Here is a 26,565-nt window from a genome sequence, read left to right on the forward strand (position 1 = left end):
CTTGTTGCCGTTCGATGCTGTGCATTCAGAGATTGTAAAAAGAAGCGTCGCGTCACTTTGCCTCAGGTCTGCGGTGATGAAACTGCGTCCTCACAGGACGCATCGCAGTTTTAACAATCAGGTGAGCTGGCTCTTGGCTGCAGGCTTCCCGTCTTTACTCATAAATGCCGTTTCAGAGAAACTACTGCAGTAGTTGAAACGCGCAGTTGATGGGGAGACGGCTGCTACGCAATCCTCAAGGTGTGTCCTATATTCACAAACTCTCCCATTGTGTCAAAAAAGTGGTGGGCAGGCACGGAGTGTCACTGGATTTTTCGGTGCCTGACAAACTCGGAAAACTATATCCTCTCTTATGCAAATTCAGGAAACTCGGCTGCGAGAAAAAAACAAAAACAAAACATGAGACTACCTTCGTGAAATGTTCTACCGGAGTTGTTTATTGAATTCCTCTTTGCTGCGGTAAAGGGTACAACGGACAAACTGAGCGATCTCTGACTGTTCCAACCACCATGGTTGCTCAGTGGCTATGGCGTTAGGCTGCCGAGCACGAGGTCGCGGGATCGAATCCCGGCCACGGCGGCCGCATTTCGATAGGGGCGAAATGCGAAAACACCCGTGTACTTAGATTTAGGTGCGCGTTAAAGAACCCGAGGTGGTCGAAATTTCAGGAGTCCTCCACTACGGCGTGCCTCATAATCAGAAAGTGGTTTTGGCACGTAAAACCCCATATTTTTTCTTATTGTTTCATTACAGGGACACGCAGAAAAGTAAAGAAGAAAGTAGTAAGTATGTGCACCTGGTTGCGCATATGGCATTTTGTGGATATATGAGCCACGGTTTCGTGATACGCAGGCTTAATCCTCCTGTGTTCCGTCTAACACGCGGCTGTTTGGCAATAATTGAATGTTCAATTAAAGCACAAACAGATCAGTAATCGTAAATGAACAGCTTACTCGCATAGTGCGCATGATCGCGGTTTCGCCAAAAATGACTGATGCTCTTAGCAACGCAGAGCGCACCCTTACGCAACTTCTCGTTTATTATGTTTGCTATGGACGCGGGGATTCACATTGTTGCATATTTGCTACAATATTATGCTTTATCGTGCGCAAGTGGAGATTGGAGACATCGAAAAAACTATTCGAATATTAAATATTCATATTTACAAATAATCACTATTCTACTCGAATACTCATTTGAATAAGGACATATACGATCCATTGGTCGAACGCTTCGAATATACACAAACCTTTATTAAATACATTGGTGTTCAGCTTTCTTGCGATCTCACTTGCTCCGAGTGTATTATACAAACAACTAATTCTTCAAATCGCGTACTACAGAACTAGGCTACTTGCGCGCTAATCTAGTCTTGCCCCACCTTTTGTCAAACTTTTCGCCTATATAACACTCGTCCGACCTAAGCTTAAATATGCTAGGTCCATTTTTTTATCCTCACCAAGCTAATTTAGTTAACATGTTCAATCGTTCCAACACTATGCCTTCAGCTTCATTATCTCTAACTACTTCTGCCGTATCATTGTTACCATCATCAAATCACTATTTCGTCTTCATACACTCGCCTCCCATCGTACAATACCATGACAATACCGTTTTCTTAAGTTATTGTATTCTTCAGCACAAAACAGCAGTTACATTCCACATGAGCATCGCATGAGCAGGCAACAAAACGCCGTTTACCCTCCACGAGTCAGACCAACGACTTGTAAAAACATTTTTTCTTATGTACTAGCCTAAGACTGGAATGACCTTCCTGCCCACACCGATTTGGCCTGCGCACTCTGATTGATGACGTCAAGTTATTTGGGCCGCAATTTCCTTTGCCAAGCCCGGTGTGACGAAAGCGGTGCCGTCAAAACCAGCTCGGCTTACCAACACCACCTAGATGGCACATGGTTTGTTCGCTCCGATCCAAGACATCATGCTACTTGGCCCGAAATTTCCATTGTTAAGGGTGGCGTGACGAAATTAGTGACGTCGACATCACTGTTGCTTACTCGGGAGCATCCCCATTAGATTTTATGGCAGTCGAGTCAGGTAGCATGACGTCATGGACCGATGTGAACAGGCCTTGTGCTGTGTAGATGATGCTGGGCTTACTCGTCAGCGTCCCGTTAGATTCTATGGCAGTCGAGCAAGGATCCTCGCTAGCCCGCGAGGATTTCATAACTCGAAGGACCACTCAGCGATGTTCACTTGGACATTAATCTTTTCGCATTCGCAAATCATAAAAACTGCTTAGGTGTCCTCGGATTTTTTCTCTTGAGCGTTATAGAAAAGCAAGCGAAAGAGATCCGCACCACTCAGCGAATTGCCAAAGCCCTCTTCAGGATAGGCCATCACCTGTCATTTAGGCCACGGCTGGAAATCTAACAGAGCAGTGCTGGTCTCCAAGCGTAGGCTAATGGATGTTTACACGTCGATATGTATTCTTCATGGGACGCACCGAGACGCCAAACCATTGGTTGGGCCATAATCATTGAGACGATGGACCAATTTTTTTGTCCTGCCTGTGGGACTTGTCACTGTCAAGAAAGACTTTCACGTCATCGGTGCATGTGTCCACGTTATATAGTACGTAGAGGAAAGTCGACTGTACTGTCTTAGTTACGCTACACAGCCGAACCTCTCTCGAAGAAAAAGATTTCAATATCTTAACGAGGACTAGAAAATATTATTTCGACCACCTCGAATTTTTTATTACAAGCCCTCCTAAACTCTACTACAGCTAGTCGACCTCACGTATTAAAGCACCACAAATCTATTGTTTTTTTTTTGAAATAAAATGACTATTTTCCAGTTCGAACGCGAGAGTCTAACACATCTTAGTTTGAATACATGTCCAAGGTGCAGTTGGCGCAACATGATTACTCCGGATCTTTGATTTCGTATGCATGTCCCGAGCTTCTACCGTGTCAAGTAAGTGTCAAAAACATGCTGGCACAGTTTGGTTGTCAAATATAGTTTCCTGCTAGCGTGTACGATAGAAAACCGTGTGCGTTGACCGCTACATGAAACAGCTCATTGTGCAACATGCCACATGCCATGAAAACAATATAACACGTTTAGTACTCTGGGCAGCCAACTCAGCCCGTCCGGTCAGGGGCAGCGCTCGGGTGCTATGAGGGCGAGATAGCCCTGTTGTGCCTTTTCTTTGCGCAGCGATAGCGGCTTTTTATGTGGTTAGTGGCTATAAAGAAACCATGCGCGTAAAACGCTGTAACGATGACACGAATTGTGATTAAATGTAGCTTTCAGTAGTACCCTTAAAGGAAGGCGGGGTAAGTCTAACGTGCAGCGTTTGATGCAGCTTTTTGACAAGAGAGCAAACATGCTGCGCAATAAAGTCGCACCAGTGCTTTCAATGATTCCTTAGCACAAATGTGCCGATAAGAAACGCCCCGCAAATTACACCGCTATATAAAGTAAGCTTGCAGATATTGCGGTGATCTTTATTTTATTTTCCCAGTGGTACCTACATTATCACGTACGGAAGAATTATTGTTAAAAATAATTTGATTCTACGCCTCACAATTTATTCTTCTAGATTTCTAGCCATAAGAAAGAAATGTGTTAAGAGCAATGCTCTTTTTCTGTTGAAATGAAACTAAAAGAAAGACATGTAGCGAACCTGTAATGGTGACAGCTACTCTATTTCGCATAGCAGCCACAACAACATATATATATATATATATATATATATATATATTGCAAGAAAATGAAAAGAAACCACGTCACAGGGCCAGAAATCCGCAGGACACAGTCCTATAAGCCCACAAACATATAAATATAAAATGCAAAGGCAAGTCGCACCACAATGAGTTTGTGAACAAAGTCACAAACACTCACAAGTGACCTTGATGCGGGCTGTGATGCGCATATAAAAAGATGAGAATACGCACAATGCAAAAGAGTGTAACAAATAATATACAAGCTCTAATAATTAGAAATTATAGAATGAAGTTGCAGTTACATCGTGTGACTATTCAGTGCAATATTTAGTACTTGTTAAGGAGGCCAGTGTCTTCGTAAAGCTATTATTATTATGGAAAGTGGTTCTGACAATACGATCGCTGATTTTGGTAAGCATAAAAAGCAGTTTGTGACAACTTTTTCAACCCCATGTTCTTTACATTTGCTACAATTTAGAAACCTCCCCGATGTTTTGTTTTACTGGCCGCGGATTTCGAATACCTTCTTCTTTTAAACGTAAGTTTGTTCTTAACTTTCAAAAACATACGCACTTCTTGTAGGCATACAGCTCTTGTAAACTACGCACCAAAGCGTAGGCTGCTCTGAGCAATGAGCACCTGTACTATACCACTTATGTCTGTTTCCTTGTGTCACGGGGTCTCATATCTTACAGCATTGCGTGAAAATTCCAAAGCCGCGTGATATCTATTGTGCGAGAGTTCGAAACGAATCTCGCAGTTTTTCAGGTACTCGATAACCTCCGTATGCATAAGCCACGGATTATCATGTAAGTGTTATCACGATGACACATAACGTCGTCTTAGCGTGGTGCTAGCCGAGTCCCAGCTTTCGACGTCCATGGGCGTCACACCTAAGCTGCTTGCGCCTGCTTGAAACATCGAGTCGAAGACTGTGCCAGGCGCTACGATGGCAAACGGTCCTTCGGAGCAGGTCTCTCTGTCCCTTGGGCTGTTTCTACAATCTCTCCTGGCGGTTTCTTGCTGGGAATGTGTACGTCCCATGCTTTCCTATGTAGTCTGTCTGTCACTGCTATGCAGCACATGATGCTGGCAGAGACGAGGCATACGCCTGCCAGCATCCAGTAAAACTTGTCGTACGAACCCAGTTGATCTCTGAAAAAGCCTGCGAAGGCGAAACGCAAAAATGTGACAATGAATAAAGCGACCATTGCATGCAGAATATTTTTTCTTGCACTTATCTTCCTACAATACATCACCGAAGCAATTAGTAGCCATGTGGAGTTTTATAATGGCAACAGTCGCACGCGATGTCATGCATTGCTATCTCATACTTGGAATTGGGTGTCTGATACCGGAACTGTCAGAAACCCAACAACATTAGAAGGCCCTCATAGAGACAGCATACCTGTGTTTGTTTCTGGCCTTCCAAGTGCTTTAGGACACCATCATATATTAGAACCGCCGCAACAAGGGCAAAAAACATGTAATCAAGTACCCTCTAGAAGCAAAACCATTTTCAAAGGTCTTATCTTATTTCAACGATCACTATATCAATCGTATGGGTGTGAATTAGACGCAAGAAATTCCAACTGCGTCCCGTTTGCGAACATTATTAGAAGAGTAGTGTTGCTTGGGTAGACTTAGCACGCACAGCGCTCCGTTTTATCAATACCGCCACACAAATATGCAACCTCATCTGGCAGAGACTTGAGATTCATTAGACAACCGCGTATGCTAATGATGTTGCCAAAGGATTATTCTTTCTTGAGACAGATATCTTCAGAATTCCTCCATTTGATGTAGCTGTTGCGAGTCGTGTTTATTACATTTTTAAGTGTCCATTCCTACATAGAAACGCCATCTTACCGAAGCATTAGAAATCCTTTGAAGGCGGCTTCCCTGCCATACAAAATGCTTCTCCGCTAGTATGCACATCGACGTACTTTAAACCAAACCTCTGCACTTGATTACAGCGAGCGCACGAATCGCTTTTTGACTCGGTGGTATACACGATATATTTCAATTAGTTTGTTTGCTGAGCCCTGTGTATTTTGTGCATGTTGTCTGTCTGTGACGTGCAGTGTGCGGATCACTTCTTTTCTCTTCATTCCTAAATGCAGTATCATGATAGGCATGACACCTCTCCGGCATTCATTAATGAGCCCCTCAGTCCTAAAAAGCACACAGCAATGCGAGAGTTCTACTCCACGTCTGTACTAATGCACGGCTACGTGGTGTCTTGCAACGTCTGCACGTGGCTACCGGCCGTTTATCAGCGGTACGTCAAAAATAACTTACAATCCTACTCCTGTCAGAAGTCGAACCTGATGACGGCGGGCTATATCGGCATTATGGTGTAAACCACTGCACAATTTAGTGCAACTGTCTGCCACCTCATCTCTAGCATCAGCGCGGCGCGTTGTCACACACCGAATAACTCGGACGCCACCACCGGCGCTTCTTATCTAGACAGACAGACAGACAGACAGACAGACAGACAGACAGACAGACAGATAGACAGACAGACAGACAGACAGACAGACAGACAGACAGACAGACAGACAGACAGACAGACGCACGGACGCACGGACGGACGGACGGACGGACGGACGGACGGACGGACGGACGGACGGACGGACGGACGGACGGACGAAGCTTAGCTCAGCTTCCGCACCGCGATTTGTACGACGACTGGGAAAAATTTAATGATAGTAAACTAGGAAACACTTCATGTAAGAAATGCGGTGAGAATATACTGCTCGCTGTCGATGATAAGCGAGGAAACTTCATGTCTTCTATTTGCATTCTTAGCACTGTCTTGCTGGGCGTGTGGTAACCTATATCGGGGATATTGCAATCGGCACTTAGTGAGAGGATGCATCCGCCTTGAGTAATAGGCAAATTTCAGAATAGGGTTTTCCTGAGTTCGTGGGTTTCCCATAGCATGAAATGTTTCCAGCAGGAAGTGCTGAACAGGACAGAAAGTATGACGATACATACTGCATGGACTAATCCCTAAATGTTTACCACTCGTTTTCATACTTTCTTTAGTATGAGACAGCCAGTGCTGTGCATTTACTTTTCTTTCTTTTTGTGACGCCGATCATCCGTTTCTTAGGGTGATAGACTACTGCGCAAGTAACATTTTAGAGCGTTGTTCTTAGGCGCCCGTTCCTGTGTTTAGCGTCGGCATCCCTCGGCGTGGTCCCTCGGCGTGGTCCCTCGGAGTAACCCAGCGAACGAGCACGGCGAAGGACGAATGAGCGAACGCAGAACGCAGCGGGGGAAGAAAGACGGTGATAGCGAAAAGAGCGCGAGGAGGAAAGCGGAGGATGAGGGTATGCCGAAAGCGTGAGGAGAAAAGCGTAGTGCAGCGCAAGACGGGCTCTGCGGCGAAGACCGCTACGAGATGGCGCTAAAGTAGCGCCCCGTCGCCTGTTCACCGACGGCATGCGGCGAGCGCGTCCAGCGATACCATATATGGAAACAAACCTCTCCATTAGCGCAGGTATGTATGCGGTGTCTGCTGTGAATCGCGCCCACGCGTCACTCAAAGCGCTTCCTCTAATGGTCTTCCGATTAGCGAGGCAGTTGCGCCACGCTTCTCTTCGCTTCCAATGTACCGCACGATACACATTGTCCGCGCCAGCCAGTATATCGCGAAATGAAAACACGTATAGAGCTGCGCTCAAACTGCGCATTAGGGAGGGTCGTAATCATCCGTGATATATTTTTCTTCCTCTTTCTCTTAGCAGTATCGATGGTGCATTGATACATGATTTCCCACTTCCGTCAATGTCATGACATAAAAAATCCGCTCATCAACGTGTGTTTACTTTATTCCGAAGCTTTGATACCATGAAATTTTACGGTGAAATGGTAATGGTGATGTTGAAAAGCGAGATGCCCGATGGTGATGTCTTCCAAAGATGTTGCATGTTACTGTCATGTTCATGTTGTCCTGTCATCCAGGCATGTGCCTGCTTGTCCTATCATCTGCCACACGATAAAGCTATATCGTAGATCACCCTTTTCTAGCAGGTAGGGTACTTAATTGTTATTGTGTTTTTTGGACGTTGCTTACTTTTCTGGCCATTCATGTCCTGTGGACACATTGAATACGCTGGTTTGGTGTTAAACAAACAACTGTGACGCCTTCTTTTCCAGTTATCTTCTTTAGTTTGTAGGCTAGGCCGTGTGCATAAGGCACAAAGGCAAACTTATCCCTTGTTGGTTTATGATTTTCTGCTTCTTGAACCTTATTATTAAAGCGGATGGCTTCTTTAACAGGCCTCTAGCGACCACTGTAAGCAGGCCTTTGGGGCAGCCAGCGTCGACGTAATTACACAAATAAACGACGTCTGGTAAAACAACACTACCATAAATAATAACGCTGCATATATGATGCACAATGAAAAGCAAAAATGTTAACTATTTTACGCTGGCCATGTTGACGGCACTGATGACGACTGCCACAGCACTACAAGAAGCCTTGGCCGAGGTGTCTAAAATCAATTAATACCAAAGCACCTTACATGAACTAAGCATGCTGAATCATAAACAAGTCAGGCTCTCATCCTTGCCTATGTCACTGAAGCTGCGCAGTTTAACGCGCATACTGTAAACGCACAAGAAAGTCGTGTCAATTAAAGTTGACACAAAAGAAGAGACGGTCGACGTACCCGGTAAATGTATACATATATGCTGAAATTTGGGGCATTAAAGGTCATGCAATATTGCACAATTGCATGTTTTGTAATTTTTGCGCTATGTTTTTCCTTCCTTTGTGAGATATTGTATTCTCGCGCTTTTTCGATTTCTTATTCATATCAAGTTCTTTATGTTGCTTTTTTAAGCACATCTCACTAACGTTCTCTCCATTCAAGTCGACTTTGGCTGACAAGTCTTTTTCTTTCTGACCAAGAGAAACGGTGGGTCGATAGTGACGCCTATGAGGCAATGCGAGTAATGTCCGACTGTATTGGAGTTAATGACGCCTGTACTGCTTATTTTACCGACTCTGCGATGACTAAATTTCGCTTTTTGTCTCGGTGAGATCTACATTTTTCTACAGTTCGTGCCTCGCTACGACACTCTGGAGGCGTGAAAGGGTAGTTTTTTTTTTTTACCAAGAGGCCGGAAAGGTACACAGATCCCGCGTACGCTACACCCGTTTGAATTCTCACAATAAATCCGTGCCGCTTAAAATTCTCAAGTATTATTCCGCGATGAACCTGTGAATTCCTGAGGCAGTGTCATGCATGGAAGAGACTTGGCTCGCCCGAATGCGCGCCAAGGGAACAAAAGTTGTATACATCTCAGCGTAAACAGCGGCTTCAACAGCTATGTAAATATTAATGCGGAACAAAGAATGGCCGATTGGTAAAACCATACTATGCGAAACTTAAAACTACGTCAATACTTCACGACAATGCGGAAAGACTGGACAAGAACTAACAACAAGCGTCCTTGCTGTCTGTTCCTGTTCCGTCTTTTCTGCTCTGTTCCCAAGTACTCTCGTAACTAGACCTTTCCGAAATTTGAGCTTTGTGCCATATCAGATCAGTTGAACTGAGCACTCTCCATGCTTCGTCCTCTTCAGTGCAGTGACTCGGCAAAACACGCCGTGCACAAACCGTCGGGAGCCGTCGCTTGAAGAAAAAGAAAAAGAGCAACGAACACTACAGCAAACTCATTACCTATAATGGACGGCGCACTCAACAAGGCAGGGACACTGGCCACTCCTAGCAGACCGCAGACAGCCGCCAGGGTCTCCACGCCCAAGTAGTCGCCGATGAGCACGCCCTTGATGCACAGCAGATAACCTTCACACACGCCGACTACGGCAATCAGGACAGCGAGTGTCGTGAAATCCTTAACGCTGGAGATCAGTAGTAGGCAGGCGGCGGCCAGAGCGAGGCTCGCGGCCGTGAACGGACAGCGACTGCTCGCGATCTTGTCCGAGACAAAGGGCACCACAATGCGACCGACCAGCTGGCCCACAGCCGTGTAGGTCTGGAGCTGCTTGGCGTCCTGTAGAGTCGCCGCTCCTTTGTCGATTCCGTACTCGACGATGGTGGTGTCGACCATCGCCAGCATGTAGTCGATCGTCACAAAGGGTACCAGAAGCACGTAAAACATGGGCGACCGAAAGAGTGTCGCGTAGTGCGCCAGCAGACTGGGCGAGTCGACCCTCATCTGCTTGGCGCCGACATGCTTCTTCGCGACACAGTTCGCACGTGGCAAGCCATTGGGAATGCGCATTGTCGGCACGTCCAACTTCGTGACGTCCGTCACCAGGATTTTGACTGAGTCGTGTTTCGCGGTCTCCTTCTCCCACGCCTTGTCCTTCGCCGCGGGTTCTTTATTCGCTTCCTCCTTCGTCGCGCATCGCCTCGTCAGGATGCCCATAAGAAGCCGTCGCTTTGGTGTCAGGTGATCCTCTTTGGTTATATACTGCAGCCCATTCGGTGCAGCGGGCATTGAGGAGGCCTCCACCCGTTTTCTAACACACCACGCCGGTATGGTCACGGGCTGCGGATCGTTCAGCAGCATGACCAGTGGCAGTGCGTGCATAGCCATAGCGCCGATGAGAAGAAGAGCTCCCTGGGCGCCGTAGGTCTCGGCAACGTAGCCGATCAAGGAGGGACCGACAATGCCCGACGCTGCCCAGCCGCTGTACTTGAAAGCGGTGGCAGTGCCACGGTACTTGTCGAAGTATAGTAGAAGGTAGAGTGATAGGCTGATCATAGAGATTCCAGCCCCGGCTCCTGGGTGGTACACAAGTGACACTATCAGTAAATAGATTCCAGCAGCATCAAATCTGTTCTCTATTGACGTTTCGGTAAAGAAGCGCAGTTCGCTACCCAACACTGAATATTAACAAAGCTGTCTTTGCGTCAACAGGCTTGTAATCACGTTTTGATGACACCACACAAAACAGATTACTGATGTCACACTGTGTTTTCCAGGCTTTCCTATTATGTGAAAGAGGAAAAAAACGTTAAAAGAAATTGTCGTCCACCCGACTTGTACACGAACCTACAAATGAAGCCCAGACGGATTTCTCAGAAAGAACGTATTGCAGCTAAAGGAAAATTCGCCCTGGTCCGGGGTTCATACTGGTCCGCGAAGTCGGGTGGATGACAATTTTTTTCTTATATGAGCTTTGCCTCACCTTGCGGGCTTCCACAGAACTGCTTTTCTACTTGCTACTTTGTGTTGACGACCTTCAATACCAAATTATGCTGTGTTATAACGCTTAGTCTGCATTCTACATTCCAACAGATGGCTAAGGCAAGGACTTCCGCGGATCTAGACGGCAAGGCCGTCCGAGGAGGCCGTCCGTGGATGAGGAGAGGTCAAGGCTCATCTCATGTACATAACTGTGTTGTTTTATATTGGCAATTGGTCAAAGATATCTTTGTCAGCGCGTATGTTGTTATTACAATCTTTCGGCACCTAGTTCAGCTAAGTTATTTATGTATAACAGTGGCAAAATCCTCTGTGCCCCTACTAGCTTAATTGTTTCTGTTTCACAGAATTCACATATTGCAATGAGGTGTTTTCACTGTGCTGCGAATTTATATCCGGCATGTAGCGCAGAACCTTCCCTATGGCTGTAACCAGCGATGGCGCCGTACGATTGCTCTTGAAGGCGCTAATTGGTGTACCTGTTCATCCGATGAACAAACTCGAAACAGTGCCCTTCATGTTAGTCAGGATCTTTTTTTTTCTATCGTTCCCAATGAATCAAAGTCTTTATGCATACGCGCGCTTACCGTACACGCCCCCGTACAATGCTGCCATCCATACGATGTCCGGTGCGAAAGCACACGCCACCAACCCTGCGCAGGTAAGCGCCACTCCAAACAGGGTGAGGTGGTAAAGGGGCACCCTCTGTTGAAGAACGCTTTGCACAAGACCTGCGAAGATGAGAATGCGTCTCCGGCTCAGGCCTGCACCCCTTAAACTCACCTCATTTATTTACTTCCCCAAATAAGCCTTGAGCCATTTGCTGAAATAAAACCGCCGATCTATCCGGTTTAATACCAGCAGTTCACAGCAGTACAGAGTAACCTGATGGTGACCAGTGACCTAATTAATAGAGACTAAGTCACTTCCCTTGACCCTTTACTAGAACTGACGGGGCGGGTTGGAAATCCAACGCTAGGCTTTTCCTTCCATTCTTCTCTCTGCCAACCAAAGCTTATTTATTTGTTTGTGTTCTCTTTTGTCTCTATACTGTTGCTATTACTAAGCTCGATATGTTCTTTAGCTCTCTTGCAACGTGCATTCCTAAAGAAAAGTACTACAATTCATTGTTTCGCGTCATCGCCAGCTGTATTCATCCAGCGTTGCATGCGCTTGCCGGCCTTAAATGTTCACATTTTCTTTCAGTGCTCCTCGTGGTTCTATTCTTTTTTTTTTATGGGCAAACAAAGGGTTCCTTATAGCGCTCTATCCTTGAACGGAAGAAGCGAGCTTGTTTTTTAATAATTTTAGGGTCTGTAATGTAGCACTCGCCATTAATAATTAATTTCCTTGGAGTAAACCTGCGCCCAATGGTAATTGTGTTGTGATGGCGTGTGAACGAATTCGCTTGGAATCGAGGCTTTGCTTCACTGAGATCTTCCTTAGTGAAGTAATCTTTTTGAGACACATATGGGATCTTTAACAAAATGCTTATTGGCATCATAACAGGTAAAATTATGTTAATGTTCTCCGCCCCCCACCCCAATAGGCACTAGTTTTAAACACGACGTAATCACGATCAATCAATCAATCAATCAATCAATAAACCAACCAACCAACTTTATAAGACCAGGAAGAACCGAAGGTCTGAATACTGGCTCACAAAGAAATAAAATAGGTAGAGCAACTATAACCAAAGTATAGGAGAAGTATAAACCATAAAAAAAGTTCAGACATATGCAAGAGTTAAAATTCATTGTTTAAATAACGGCCCTTGCAAACGCATGCATACAGTAAAGGTTTCCCAAAAACATTTACCTTTTTGAAGCAAAAGAGGGGCTATGAGAGAGGCTGTAGGCAAGGGCTCCGGAATAGTTGAGACCACCCGCGGTTCTTAAGTGACCACTCAAAGAACGCTAAGCGGTTTTTGTGTTTCGTTGCATTCGTCCCACATAAGAAGGCGTTCGCCATGGCTCAGAATTGAACCCGCGACCTTGCGCTCCGCGGTAATACCCCATAGCCCCAGAGCCACTGTTAACCTTTCCCGTATGTGCTTCCGCGAAAAATGACCTGTTTCAATGGACTCTAAACTGGACCTATTTAGTGGTTGTAGAGAATGGTAGCTATTGATTGCAAGGCATAAGTGTCTCAAGAAGTTGGAATGTACATTTTGTTTGCGATACTTGTGTTGCATATAAAAGGGTCACATCGCAAGTCGCACACAAGAATCAAGACATTGACATATATCCGTGTGATAAAGGCAACACGAAGTTTTCAATGTATGTGGATGTGCAGTTGCTATCAAAATTGTTGTGTAGTGTATTATTCATTATTTTAAGTTTCCCCCTGAGTACTTTGTTAGTTCACTCTGCACTAAAACTGATACCTGTGGCATTGTAACGGACACTTTGTATCATCATGTACGCTTGTATTTCATATTAAAGCTGCGATAGCATTACGTTGAACTTGTAATATATTCGAATGGCTGTGACACCATTTTATCCATGCACGAATCAGAATAATGCACGAGTTAAGCACCTAGGTTGAGGCACCGGGCTCATCGTTCCAAAGTGTTTTTGCTATATCGCCTACGAGTACTAATATCATTATTTTTGGTGTGGCGGAGAGGCGTACGTGTTTTCGCTTTGAAAAAAATAACCGGGAAAAGCTCTCCGGCCGTTCAAAACTTATCATCGAAACGATACAAAACTGTACACCTTCTCCCGCAATGGAAAGCTGACCGCAGGCGTTGCGCCCATCCTTGTGTACGCACCTTTCTTCGTACTTGTTTTTCGCACTGCCCTGTTGTGCGTTCAAGGATGCACTAACTAGCCCAAACAAGAGCTTTACTGCGACCACTATATATCCGAACCTGTCAGGGTGCCTGAAAACTCGATCATACAGGCCGGCGTCTCACCTATTGTGTTCGACATCACTGTGTACGTGGACTGTGGCCAGGCGGCCATTTCGTGGCTGATGCGGAACTCGCCCATGAAGAGCACGTACAGCAGGCCCGCACTGGACGTTGGCAGGAAGACGAGGAAAGCCGACAAGGTCGCCACCAAGGGAACACCCCAGCACCGGTCCTGCAACTCTGCTGGAGGAGGCATCCCGGGTGCTGTTCTCGAATTCCGTTCGAGCGCCTGCAGTCGCCCAGAGGGAAAGTTTGATGGTTCATGAATGGGATTGATTGATTGATTGATTGATTGATTGATTGATTGATTGATTGATTGATTGATTGATTGATTGATTGATTGATCGCTAAAGTAATAACTGTGATATGACAGGCGACGTTGAAGGAGGCTCGACATTAGTGTTGACAACTCCGGACCACAATTTTGGAAGTGTGGCAAATGTGGAAGACCACGTGACATTGGGAAAGCGCGGGTCACCAATAGTCATTTGAATACGTCATATAATGGCGTTGCCAGGAGGGCCATTGTGTGTCAGCGCTGGTTCGACATCCACACTTCAACGACTGTCCGCTTCTTTGATGTCCCAGAGCCTGGGCGAAGCTTCGAAGACATCGACCACTGAAATTCGGAGTGTTGCCTGAACCGCTGCTCGCACTGTGACATGCCGATCTGGCAACTTCAAAACAGCACTTGCTGTTGGAGTGCAGCCGGGCTAATCTTTTAGTTTTATTCTGATCTACCTGTGTATGCCAGTGTTTTCGCTTTCCGTTGCCTTTCCAATGCGGCCGCCCAGGTTAGGAGTCGAACGCGCTCCTCTTGGTCAGCCCCAGAGGCCAATGGCAACTGAGCCATCACACAGGAGATCAAGTGAGGGACATAATTATTGTAATTGGGAGGTTCATGGCGCCATAGACAACTGTTCGCTTCAAGTCACACAGCCTTCCCAACAAAGTTACTGTTCTTCTGAGGAAAAAAGTGTAGAATAGAAGGCAGCGTAAATGACACTGTAATGCATAACAATCACTCCCTAGCTACAATGCAGTTGATGAGAACTATGTGTCCTTATATGGGAGAGAGCACTTGAAGACCCCCTCTAAGGATACGTGCGTCGCATACAGGGGCGTCCCACGTAACATTAGCCAAACATTAAAAATATGCAAATTCCGCGCAGCTGGAAAGAATGAAGGCAATGTTATTTGCCGTCGCATCGAGATAATCAGATTGTTTTTGCATTATACCTTTCTACATAATTAGTCCTAATTACTAAATCAATTTCTGAAATATTATAATTAGATGCAAATTGGCAATGACAAAATTGCAGAGGGACATGAAAAACTCCCGATACAGCTTTCTCATTTACATTTTTTAATCTAATAATAATATTTGAGAAGCTCACAACTTAATTAAGACTAATTGGTTAATTAGGCATAATGCAAAAAATTAATAATCTGAGTATCTCCAAGTGAGGGCAAATAAGATTACCTTGGTTCTGCCCAGCTACGTGGCATTCGCATATTTCTTTTCAAGCTAGGCTAAAACTTCGTGGGACACCCTGTATATACATGCTGTTTCTGCGAAGATTGCCAAAATTTCCTGAAAATGCAGCGCTCGCAATAAATATGCAATTGAAAAGAAAACAGATTATCCGAAACGGCAAACGTCAGAATATAGGTTATGCGATTCAATTTCCGTGCTTATTAGGTAAAATAATAATTAATCTCTTTAGTTAGCGCGGCAACGTGCCCGCTGACAAAGTTAGTAGCTGCAGAAGAGATGATGTCACATCAGTTATCAAATTGCGCGAAAAGTCCTTTTCCTAAGTCCTGCAGCACGTTTCTCAATTTTTCGCTAGGAAACTGGAACCGGGCGCTCAAGGAGTACACGAAACCACGTGCATAGGAAACGTACACTGTGGAGATCTTCTGACGTTCTCCGGTCGGCTCCATACAAGTCTAACCGTCTTTCCTATTTCGACGAGCTTATTTGGTGCGGACAGCAACCGGATGCACGAGTGCGTCGCCGAAGCCTTCGGCGTGTGTTGTGCAGAGGCCATAATCACACGGAGCTAACAGGCCAACGTTGCATTTCATTTTGTCTTGTGCCTGGCGCTGCATGGCCTTAGTTGCCTTTGTGTCATTAAACCCAAACTAACCAACCAACCAACCTAACAGGCCAGGCCTATGTCTCGCGCTAGCGCGGAAGGGGAAGAAAAGGAAAAAAAAATACCAGGTGATAGGCGCCTCCCAGTGTTGCAAACGCTGAAAAAAAAAGAACGAAAGAGTGCGGCCAAGTGTCAACGCTAAACAACACAAAGTCGAGCTATTTGCGCTTGAAATACGATACGGTCAAGATATGAAATGAGCGAATAATGAAAGCAATCAACATTAAATCATTTTCTTTAGTGTTCACAGTTGGTTGACTCTTTCTTTTCTTGTTTTCGATCCATGTGCAACAGGGTGCTCCGGGGAACCATTTTGTGGATGTGACAATTTGAACGGAAATGATATCGAAGCGTTTAACATACGAGGATTTCTAAGGGTGCTTCCAGCAATGGAAGAAGATCTAGAACCAATACATTGTATCTAATGTGGAGCATCATGAAGGTGACCCCATTGACGTATCTGTAAGTTAGTGAAATTAGTTTTTTTTAACGTACTGCACCAACATTTGAGAGAGATCAGGTAGGTGGCAGCAAGTAACAGGCTGATTTGCTTTGTCCCCGTCAGATACGTGCAAATCGAACAGATCGGGTCGAGTTGTGTGTGTTTTTTTTTTCGGCGAGTAGAAATACTATTCTGAAGGAACATCTAGCGTCTGTATTGCCCAGTACCAGTGCCTAGTGACGCCACTGTATTCAAAACGTCGCATTTGTACGTATGTTTGAACATATAAGTGTGTCAATAACCAGCAATAACCAACACAGGTAAAACGAATCTACGCACAATACAAAGCCTTCAGGCTCAAGCGCTCCGGATCTGTCTAGGCCTGCATCAGAGTGCTTCAACAGTGGCTACGATAGCGATAGCTGAAACCACCTTGTTAAGACCCATATTGAAGTTGAAGCGCTCAGGACCCATATAAGGCATCTAGCGAGAGCTCCTTGTCACCACGTAGCCTCTCTACCAGCGGACAGACCACGCACATCTTTCAGTGAAAACGATAACCGCACATGATGAATCATTGCCAGCCTATTCCACTCCGGCTGCGAGACCTTCGATTCCTGCATGGTGCCTCGCTCAGCCAAAAATTAACCTCACAATACCTGGCATCCCGAAAAAGACTGATCTACCATCAGCAGCCCTTAAACAGCTCACGCTACTATTTTTGTACGAGAACTACCGTGACTCTATGCATATTTACACTGATGGATCTGTCCTGCCAAGCTGGTCCGCCGCGGCAATCGTGATACCAGCGAAAGTTACAACAATGAAATTTAAGACAGCTTACGCGACAACATCGACGGCAGCGGAGGTCGCAGCGGTCTTTACTACCCTTCATTACATTGGTGATGAACCGCCACACAAGTGGATGATATTCTACGATTCAGAGGCGGCACTGCAGTCTCTACTGTCACCTTTAAGACGCGCACCGCACAAACAGTTAATATTTCACATTACAGAGACGTTACACCATATAAGTGATGCAGGCCATAGTATAACTTTCCAATGAGTTCCAAGTCATTGCGGAATTATCGGCAATGAACGGGCGGATCAAGCTGCGCGCTCAGCCAATACTGAGGAACACCACGTACCAATTCCACTTCCTAGAACTGACGCAGCACGGAAGCTCCGCCTGCTTGTTCGGCAGTGCACCACGTCGCAATGGAATGAGCCACATTTAAGAAATTCTCGACTGCACTTTCTTGATCCCACATGAAGTCTTCGAGCGCCATCACAGCTTCGCCGTGGAGACGCCACGCTCTTGCATCGACTGTGGTTGGGCGTTTGCTTTACCAAAGCCTATGCGTTCCGCATAGGGATGACCGACACCGCAACCTGTGACCGTTGCGGCCATGAAGAATCGACTGACCATATTTTGTGCGCCTCCCACCAGCACCACAGAGGGAATGCCTTCGCCACTAACTTGACCAGCTGGACGACCAACCACTATCGGAAAAAAGAATTCTACATTATCGAAAGGACCTAACGTCACAGAAGAAGGCCGTGCAAGCGCTATTGCGCTCTTTGCGATCTACCGGCCTTTGTGAACGTCTTTAACTGGAACGCCTCTTGTGTGTGCATGTATCCGTGTGCGTGTGCTTCTTTCTTCTTTTTAACGTTTTCCTCTATGCCCTCTTTCTAACCCCTATCTCCCATCCCCATTGCTGGGTAGCAAACCGGAGACTGCTATCTGGTTAACCTTCCTGCCTTTCCTCTTCATCTCTCTCTCTCTCTCTCTCTTGTTCCCTTGAAGCGTAAAACAGTGCGAAGCACAAACCAATGGATGACGAAACAGGGTGTACGGCGGGGACGAAAGACCAAAACCTCCACTCCGTCCATAACGCTTCTAGACTCGCCGAGGGGCGTCTGCAGCTAAAGCAGTCCATAAAAAAAAGCCATAGGATACTACCACATTGTGTCAGCTAAAAATTTTGTTCTCTCGTCCCCACCAAAATTTTGGCGGTATTTCAGGCCTCAAAAGAAGTCCGTAGCAAACCTTTGCGTCGACGGAGTAACTATAGCAAACCACTCAATATGCGCTGACTTGCTCAAACCAGTTTTTCTGTTCAGTGTTCACGGACAACGGTAGAAGGCCAAGTTTCCAATTCAATTGATGATGTGGAAATATATGTGAAGAGAGCGTGTTCTCGCTCTTGTTAAACATTGACGCAAAATGATATCGCCAGATATAGATAGTGCACTTAATGCCTACCCTGTCAGATATGCTGAATGGTGTTCAAAATAAATACTCGTGCGTGTTGTTCAATGAAACGTTATCGCGAGCAGACATTCCAAAAGACTGGAAATACGGAAAGATACTGCCAATACCTAAATCGCCAAATACCTCGCTACTTGGTTCTTACAGGCCAATTTCATTACTATCCTTGTGCGTCAAGACACTCGAGCACATTATGTTTAATAACGCATGGACTTCTCTGTAAAACAACAACTTAATTGATTCCAGACAGCATGGCTTCCGCAAAAGGCTGTCGACAATAACGCCGTTACTGGAAGCTATCCATGATTTCGCATAAGTATTTGATAAGCAGGGCCAGATCGATATCATATATCTAGATTTTGAAAAGGCTTTCGATAGCGTGTCCCACCGGAAACTACCTTTAAATCTGCAAGCCATGTTGAAACACAGTACGCTGATTGCTTGGACTGAGGCCTACTTGTGTGATCGGCAACAAAGTGTATTGTTTCAAGGCGTAAGTTCCAGTGCAGCATCAGTTCGATCCGGTATACCGCAGGGCTCCATGCTGTGTGCACTTTTCTTCTTGGTTTTTATTAACGGCATCCTTCATGCTATACCTGTGAATAATAAGTAATTTGCGGAAAAGTGTATTATTCATCAAGAGAAAAAAAGCCCAAGCGATCACACTCTTTTACAGGTAGCTTTATCAAAACTGAGTCTTGGGGCTCAACATGGCAGATGAAAATTAATGAGAAAAAGACAGTAGCCATGAGAATAACTCGCAAAAAGCCGCCATTAACCTTTTCTTATACGACTAACGGTCAGCATTTATCCTTCGTAGATACCTACAAATATAAAGGTGTCTTCATCACATCAAATCTTAAATGGAATGACCATGTTACTTATATCCAAAATAAAGCTATGCGCCAACTAGGCTTTTTAAGAAGGTCCTTGCGGCAGTCCAAACATGAGGTAAAATTAATAGCCTATAAAACGTTCGTTAGGCCTATCTTGGAATTCGCCGCGGTTCTTTGGGATCGGTACACCCAAGCAAGCATAACAAAACTTGAAAATGTTCTAAGAAAATCAGTTAGGCTCAGTTTTAATTCTTATGGCAGGTAATCATCGAGTGTTGTTTTAGACAGAGCTAACCTAGAAACAATGCCGGTAAGAAGACGCCGAGAAAGACTGAAATAAATGGACCTGATCTACCATGGAAGCTTATAAGCTAAACAGAGACCGCTACATTTAACACATTTCTCGGCCTCCAATGAGGTCGCACCATTCCAAGAAGCTAGAAGACTTTGCTTGTAAGACTGACCATTTTAAGAATTTCTTCTCGCGAACCGTTCGAGAATGCAATAGTCAGTGCCGCGATGCTATGGAGTGTCGAACTCTCGAGACATTTTTAAAGATGCTTTAGATCATTTCTTTTTTTTAAACTTTGCTGGTTTTCACTTAAGTTTACCTTCCTTTCTCTCAGCTTTGATCTCGCATTATGTATCATTCAATGTCATACTCAGGTAGTCTGACTATTTCTCTTCTCGCTCCTGTGTGCGCACGTCCGTATTCGTGTTTCTTGACATGGTGCTACGCTTGCTAGTCACTGGCGAATTCGCGCAACACACCCTTCGTTTTAGTGTTGCATGATAGCGAAGTATGGCAGCAAGAGTATGATAGCGCTGTTATCACCTTCAATGTAAACATTGGACGTATCACTCGTGCACAAGGCTTGGCCCCGCATAAAGTGCGCGGCATCCTTTGTTAGTGATTCCTTGAGCGTGTCTTTGTCTTTGAGTACGATGTTTAGTGGCGTCACACAATCGGTTTTGTTATTATTGCCTTGTATTATTGCCTTGTGCCTTTCTGTGCTTCACGTGACACTCACTCCTGCCATGAGCCTTCAAACGAACGCTGGCAGTATTACTGAAATAAATAAATAATAAATAATGTTTTCTAGCCCCATCGAAACGTAGTAGCACAGCGGGATGTTTATCAGGAACGGCAGGATGTCATTCGACAGCGACAGCGTGTTTCGGGGACCTTGGCGGCAGAACGGAGAGAACGCGTGAGGTTGTTTCGACGGGCGCGTAACAGGTGCACGAGCGTCAAATGTTTGGGGTGCAACGCAAGCGCCGGCTTTCGCGCGTTAACAGCTGAGATTGGCGGAAAGCACTGGTACGATACGCACCTATATTGTTACTGAGGGCCACGAGAGACGCAAAGCGCCGCTCTCTCCCACCTCGTCCAGCTGTTCTTATCCACGCACGTGCTTAACTCGTGAGGCTTGCATGCATATATACGATCTCGCGGACGAGCTTCGAAAAATTTGCCGACACACTGCGCAACCAAACGTGTACGTGGCTTAGTGGCTGCGTAGTAGATTCGTTCGCTTAGTGACTGCGGCGTTCTTTCTCTGAGCACGACATCGGGGTTTGAACTCGCGGCCGTGTTATGGTGAACGGTGCGAATTGCAAAACCGCTCGTGCAGATAGGTTCGCGCACACTTTATGAAAATTTCCGATGGACAAAATTGTACTCTATATAGTCACTGCATCCTCCTTCAAATCCAAATGAGCAACTTCTGGACGCAAAACAAGCTGTCGTCTTACAACAGACCGCATTGGTATATAGCTGCAGACTTCTGTTCAACCCGCCGCGGTGTATCCCAGGAGCTGTGCTGCTGCGTTGCTGAGCTCGATGTGGCGTGTTCGATCTCGACCACGGCAGCCGCATTCCGATAGGGGGCGGGATTCAGTAACGTTCGTATACTATGCGTTGGGTGCCCGTCAAAGAACTCCCAATGGTCACAACTACTCTGGATCCACCATTTCACGGTGGGCCTCGTGATCACATCGTGATTTCGGCACGTAACGCGCCAAAAGTTTTTTTTTTTTTTGGAGTCATGATAAAACTAGAGCACGCAATGAACGAAGGACACAGGTGGTTGACAAACGAGCGCTGACCCTGGAAGTCAGTTTATTTCAGGAAGGGATTACACATACATACTCCCGCTAACTGCAATGTACATGGGCAAAACATTCGCAGCAACGAAATGAAAAGGTAACGTGTTATTGGGAAAGGTGAATTCTTCGTCAGTGAGTACAACGGATGGCTCACTCAGGCACATATGGCATTCAGTCAACAACTTCTTTCAAAGCACAGACACATTTACTTCCTATGTTGTCAATGTTTTATTTGCCACAGCCTTGCAGAGTCGTTGTAGCTTGTTATGGGCGTTGGAAACAACATCAACACCAAGCCGGTTAGTCAGGTTCTTTATTCCACGAGAAAAGCAATTGACGTAATGCACCACTAGGACGCGCTATCGCTCTGTGCCTTTTCGGCTCTTTCCTGGCCCTTTTGGTTTCACAACCTTGGCCATTTCTTCAATTTTCTCCGCCGCTCTACAGATAATGTGCTCCGGGAAACCCCCCCCCCCCCTTCCCCACCCAATTTAGTCTGATTACTTCACTCGAAAAGTTTTGTTTCACTCTGTCGCGACGCAACTTGAACGAGGCCGCCGTAAGTCAAGAGACCGCAATTCCTCTTTTTACAATTTACAAATGGCCGGAGTTATAGTGAAAAAAAAAAGCTTATCTAGGGCTATGCATCCAGCAAACGTGATCTGATCGTAATCCCAATGTCCAATCTGGAAATAGTAATTACTTTTGATGGACGGCCTCGTGAGTGAATATGAAGCACTTTGCACATACGCGGTACCCTTTTAGGACGTTAACAACACTGCAGCCGCGTTCAGCTCTGTCAGGCATAACCAAATATTTGTCAGCAAATGGGAAACCCCATCTTACTAAACCATTCAAGTCCAGCTTCAATGCTTTCGTCCACTCGGGCCAGGAAAATGTCGCTGACTGCCGATATCTCAGAGCCAATGCACACGCCTGAATTCCACACAAAGAATGCTCCTTGCGATCCAATAAAAGTGCAATTAAAATAACAGGACTGAAGTTCCGAAAGAAAAAAAAAAACCTTTCGCCGATAATCCGCTATCATTTCTATATATACTGAGATGTGAGTCAGCGCTTGTCCACAAAACCTTTGTCCTTCATTCTTTCTTCGCTCTAGTTTTAGCATCAATATTGCCCAACAGGTCCAGCTTTCAGTTGTTCTCGTTTCTTTGTGGCTTCTGTTTTGAAACCTGATATATCACTTATCGTGAACATCGGTTGTATACGTTAACACATAGAAAAAAAAATGGGATGAGGCGCAGAGTCGCTGTGCATGAGATGTCAAGCATCATGTATTGGCCTAAAAAATATCGGTGCCCTACAAGTGACTAAACTTATAGGGGAAACTCAAGGAAGTGAACAGCGCAACTTATATGAAATGGGCTTCGTAAATCTCACAACATCACACTTTTACTGTACCGCCAGTACTACATTATTTCAACGCTTCCAGTGTCAGTCGTATAGTTGAACTCTTTATGCAATATTTGTTTCCATTTACGTCGCTCCACATGAAAGTCTGTGCATCATTGAGCAATGTAACTATCATACGTGGTGATGAAATAGCCTAAATGTGAAACCAGGTCTTGTGCGGGCTGTCCGGATATCGCACGTCATCACGAAGACAGCACAAATGCATCTCAGAAAGATGCATTTCATAAAGACCAATTGTAACAAAACCTCGAACCGCATAGAAAGCCTAGATTCGCGCAGAGTACTGCCGCCTCTATGTAAAATGTGAAATTTCGAAATACAAGTGAAAGCGTTTCGAAAAGCTCGCAAAAACAGACCTTCAAAAACGAAGCTTTCTTCGTCTTTCCTCACAGGTTTGGCTTGGCGGACGCTGCATCTGGCTGTTGTAGGATTGGCGATTGAGTCAGTATCTCAACGGATATAATTAACGACATACAGGGCGTCCCTCCGCTAACGTCAGACATGCTATTAAAAAAAAGACTGGTTCCATATTATACGATTATGATACCTTCTGTGTACGATCATCGGTCCTCCTTCGCCACCAGGATTGCACTAATTACCTGGTTAATTAGAGAATAACATATATTGACGTTTCCAATGTTTTTAACCAGGTCGCCACTTCCATTGACAAAGCTGGTATTGCGTCGTCAAACATCCCATCAAGCGTGACAACTTTTTCGTTAACGTTTTACGGCGAAATGCAAAAGACGCCCGTATGTCATGCATATGGTGTAAGGTAAAGAACCTCAGGTGGTCGAAATTAATCCGGAAACTCTCCCTACGCGGTGCCTCTTAATCATATCGTGCTTCTGGCACGTATTCCCTTAGAATTTAATTAATTAATTAGTTATTTTAGCGCTTACCTCGTACTTGCGAATTACGAAAAGTGCCACCGGATGACGGGCCAACACCCAGCAATACCAGAGGTTTTTGACTTAAAATTAATTATTCTCAAAGTTGGATTCGTTGCCGTATCTGCTGAAGTGGGGCGAAGCTTCTTTCACCTTTATATCGAAGTCCAGCACAGCTCGTCGAAGTGAGCTTATTTTCTTTCGAGACAGTTCTTGTACAACTATATTTAAAAACAGTTGCGATTTTGTTAGTATAGACGCTAACCACCGTGCAGTGAGTGACCTCCAGTGATGAACTTGACGCTATTAATATAGTGGCAGTTGTGATGGTCAGTCGTTATAGCGGACAGTTTTGAAAAAAAAAAAAACGATCACAAGAAGCAAAAAAAGAAACGCTCGTAGACAGCGGTGCCGTTCTCTCGCCTGCTGTTTTAAGATGACGTCCACGCTAGAGACCACGTTATTGCGTTCTTTTTTTAAATCTTCGATAGCGTTGTACGCGTGTCCGCACGAAGACACACCGCCTGCAGGACTTTTTCATCTTGCGATGCGCAGCTGCGCATGCTACTGTGCATGGGCTCAGACAGGACACTCTTTCGAAATGGCACAATATTGATCAAGTCTGTAAGTCATGTTAAATATGGTTCATGAACAGTAGCAGTCGAAAAACAACACGAGGTGGACACAAACGTGCATCAAACGGGAGACTACATTGAAGGCGAGGATGAGGTTAAAGTATATCCAACGCAATCCATAGGTAGAGAGGAAACGGCGAATCACGTGTTTGGCATTTTGACTCAGTTGTGTTACAAATGCGCACTCTTAAGTCGGCTTGCTCCTCACCATCGTAAAACGACGTCGTGAATGAGTATTCTCTTCGGCCATTTAAGTATTCCTTGACCGTTCCGTTGTTCTCGTCTGGAGGCCGTATAAAAACTGCGACGTTTTCCGCACGTATACAAATCGCGTACTGGAGGAAGCTGTGAGGGGGTATAAATGCCGCGTAACTGGTAATCACATCACCTGCTTTCGACCAAGTGCGGCGAGTGGACATTCGTCAGTCAGCGCCTCTTCGTGAACCTCTTCTTCGCGTGTGTCCTCTCGCCATCAGCAGTTCTCGCCGTCGCGTCAGCAGCAGTTATGCCCCACAATCGTGCAACCCTGTTACAGAAGTAAGGGCATGGAAACGTCCTTTAGCACACGTGCTCGGAGTAAAATATTCTGTTGGCTGCTCCCGCTCGCAAAAGAGAGAGAAAGCAGCAACTGCACGAAATAAAAAAAAAGAAAACAGAGAGTCACGATGCAGAAACAAGCGCGCACATAACGGTACGTACGCAAACAAACACCTGTCCCCTCACCTCCGCCCCTCCCCGCCGCTGCCTCCTCGATGGGGAAAGAGAAAAAAGGCGTTGATAAGAAGTGTAGACATTCTGTTTACGGCGGCCACTTTTATGTTTCCGTTGGAAAAGAAACCCATCTGAAGCTATATAGCACGCACTACGTACGCCCAGCGTCATGGCAGTGCGTCAGCAACAGAAAACAAAGTGCCTCGGCTGCAAATGGGTGCGATGCAGGCGCATAGCTGAGGGCTCAACATTTCTGAAATTTTAAAGCACACTGCTGCTATTATTTTGAATCGAGCACGCTGTCCTTGCCGACAGATGGAAAGCGACCTTCCAACCTGCTCACAGAGCTCGTTTCGTCTAAATGAAACTGAAAAAGCTTCCGTGAAGGTTCCAGATCGCAGTTGGCCACGGTGCAAAAAAAAAAAGAAAAGTTGCGTTGGGTACTGTTTGCGTTGTTCTGAACAATTGCGCAGCCGCGTGCTTGTCAGTGGCTCAAAGAGGAACCGGGATTCCTATTTTGTTTTCGTGAGCTAAAGCAGCGCGCATTAACAGCTGCCGGCCAATTGCTCTATCTATGGCCAATGAAAGACATTCCTTATGAAGGAAAACTTTGTGAACTCAACCGGAAATTTAGAATCACAAACAATAGCCGCATTTATCTTTTTAATCGTTATGTGGAACTTAAACATAGTTACAATGCTGGAAGACGTGGATCGCATGCACTCATTCTCTCTTGTGCTGTGACAGTGCGTATTCGTGGCTTCATGACTGACCGATGACGGGAAGTGCGAAATATCATTCATTACGTGTCTTGGAGATTAAGCTAAAGTTTGGTAGACCGGCATTGCACACCGGTAATCATCGTGCTCATTTTGAATGCGCTGAGTGTGATGATGGACTACTGTCCTACTTGTGATATTCCTGTGGGAAGCCTGCGGAAACTTCGAGAACTCGATGGAAGGCACTAAAAGCATCTTGAGCGTGCAAAGACACCCCAAAAGAAACTCAATACCTCAGCGCAGAAAACTCAATAGAGGTACAAAGATAAGCGTATCACTGATTACAGTTCATAGAAAACAGGCTACCGTTTCTTAGACGCAGGCCTTCACAATGTTTTAACAATTTATGCGAGATTTAATGAAAGTGAAGAAATGCATTCAAACATCAAAAGAACATCACTGGCGACAGAGAACCCTTAGGCGTCTGAGACCACCTGTTGAGCGTCTGATGAGGTCACCAGAGGCCACCTCATCAAGACCCACACCGCA

At 45.4% G+C, this 26,565-nt stretch overlaps 1 protein-coding gene across 4 annotated transcripts; it reads right to left on the reverse strand.

Annotated features, from left to right (window-relative positions):
• Window positions 1-25,167, reverse strand: LOC142576004 (monocarboxylate transporter 9-like). Of its 4 annotated transcripts, XM_075685874.1 has the most exons (5): window positions 24,975-25,166; window positions 13,807-14,032; window positions 11,477-11,620; window positions 9,395-10,465; window positions 1-4,857 (listed from the first exon to the last, which is right to left on the reverse strand). In XM_075685874.1, exons 2-5 carry the CDS (start codon window positions 13,997-13,999, stop codon window positions 4,637-4,639), a joined length of 1,629 nt encoding a protein of 542 aa, XP_075541989.1. In that variant the 5' UTR covers window positions 14,000-14,032; window positions 24,975-25,166; the 3' UTR covers window positions 1-4,636. The 4 variants fall into 4 exon arrangements, with proteins under 4 accessions (XP_075541989.1, XP_075541991.1, XP_075541990.1 ...); XM_075685876.1 differs by lacking the exon at window positions 13,807-14,032 and having other exon boundaries at window positions 24,975-25,167; XM_075685875.1 differs by lacking the exon at window positions 11,477-11,620 and having other exon boundaries at window positions 24,975-25,167.
• Window positions 25,168-26,565: the final 1,398 nt, after the last annotated feature.

The sequence above is a fragment of the Dermacentor variabilis genome, chromosome 3 (assembly GCF_050947875.1).
Source record: "Dermacentor variabilis isolate Ectoservices chromosome 3, ASM5094787v1, whole genome shotgun sequence".
In the NCBI taxonomy this organism is placed as follows: domain Eukaryota; kingdom Metazoa; phylum Arthropoda; class Arachnida; order Ixodida; family Ixodidae; genus Dermacentor; species Dermacentor variabilis.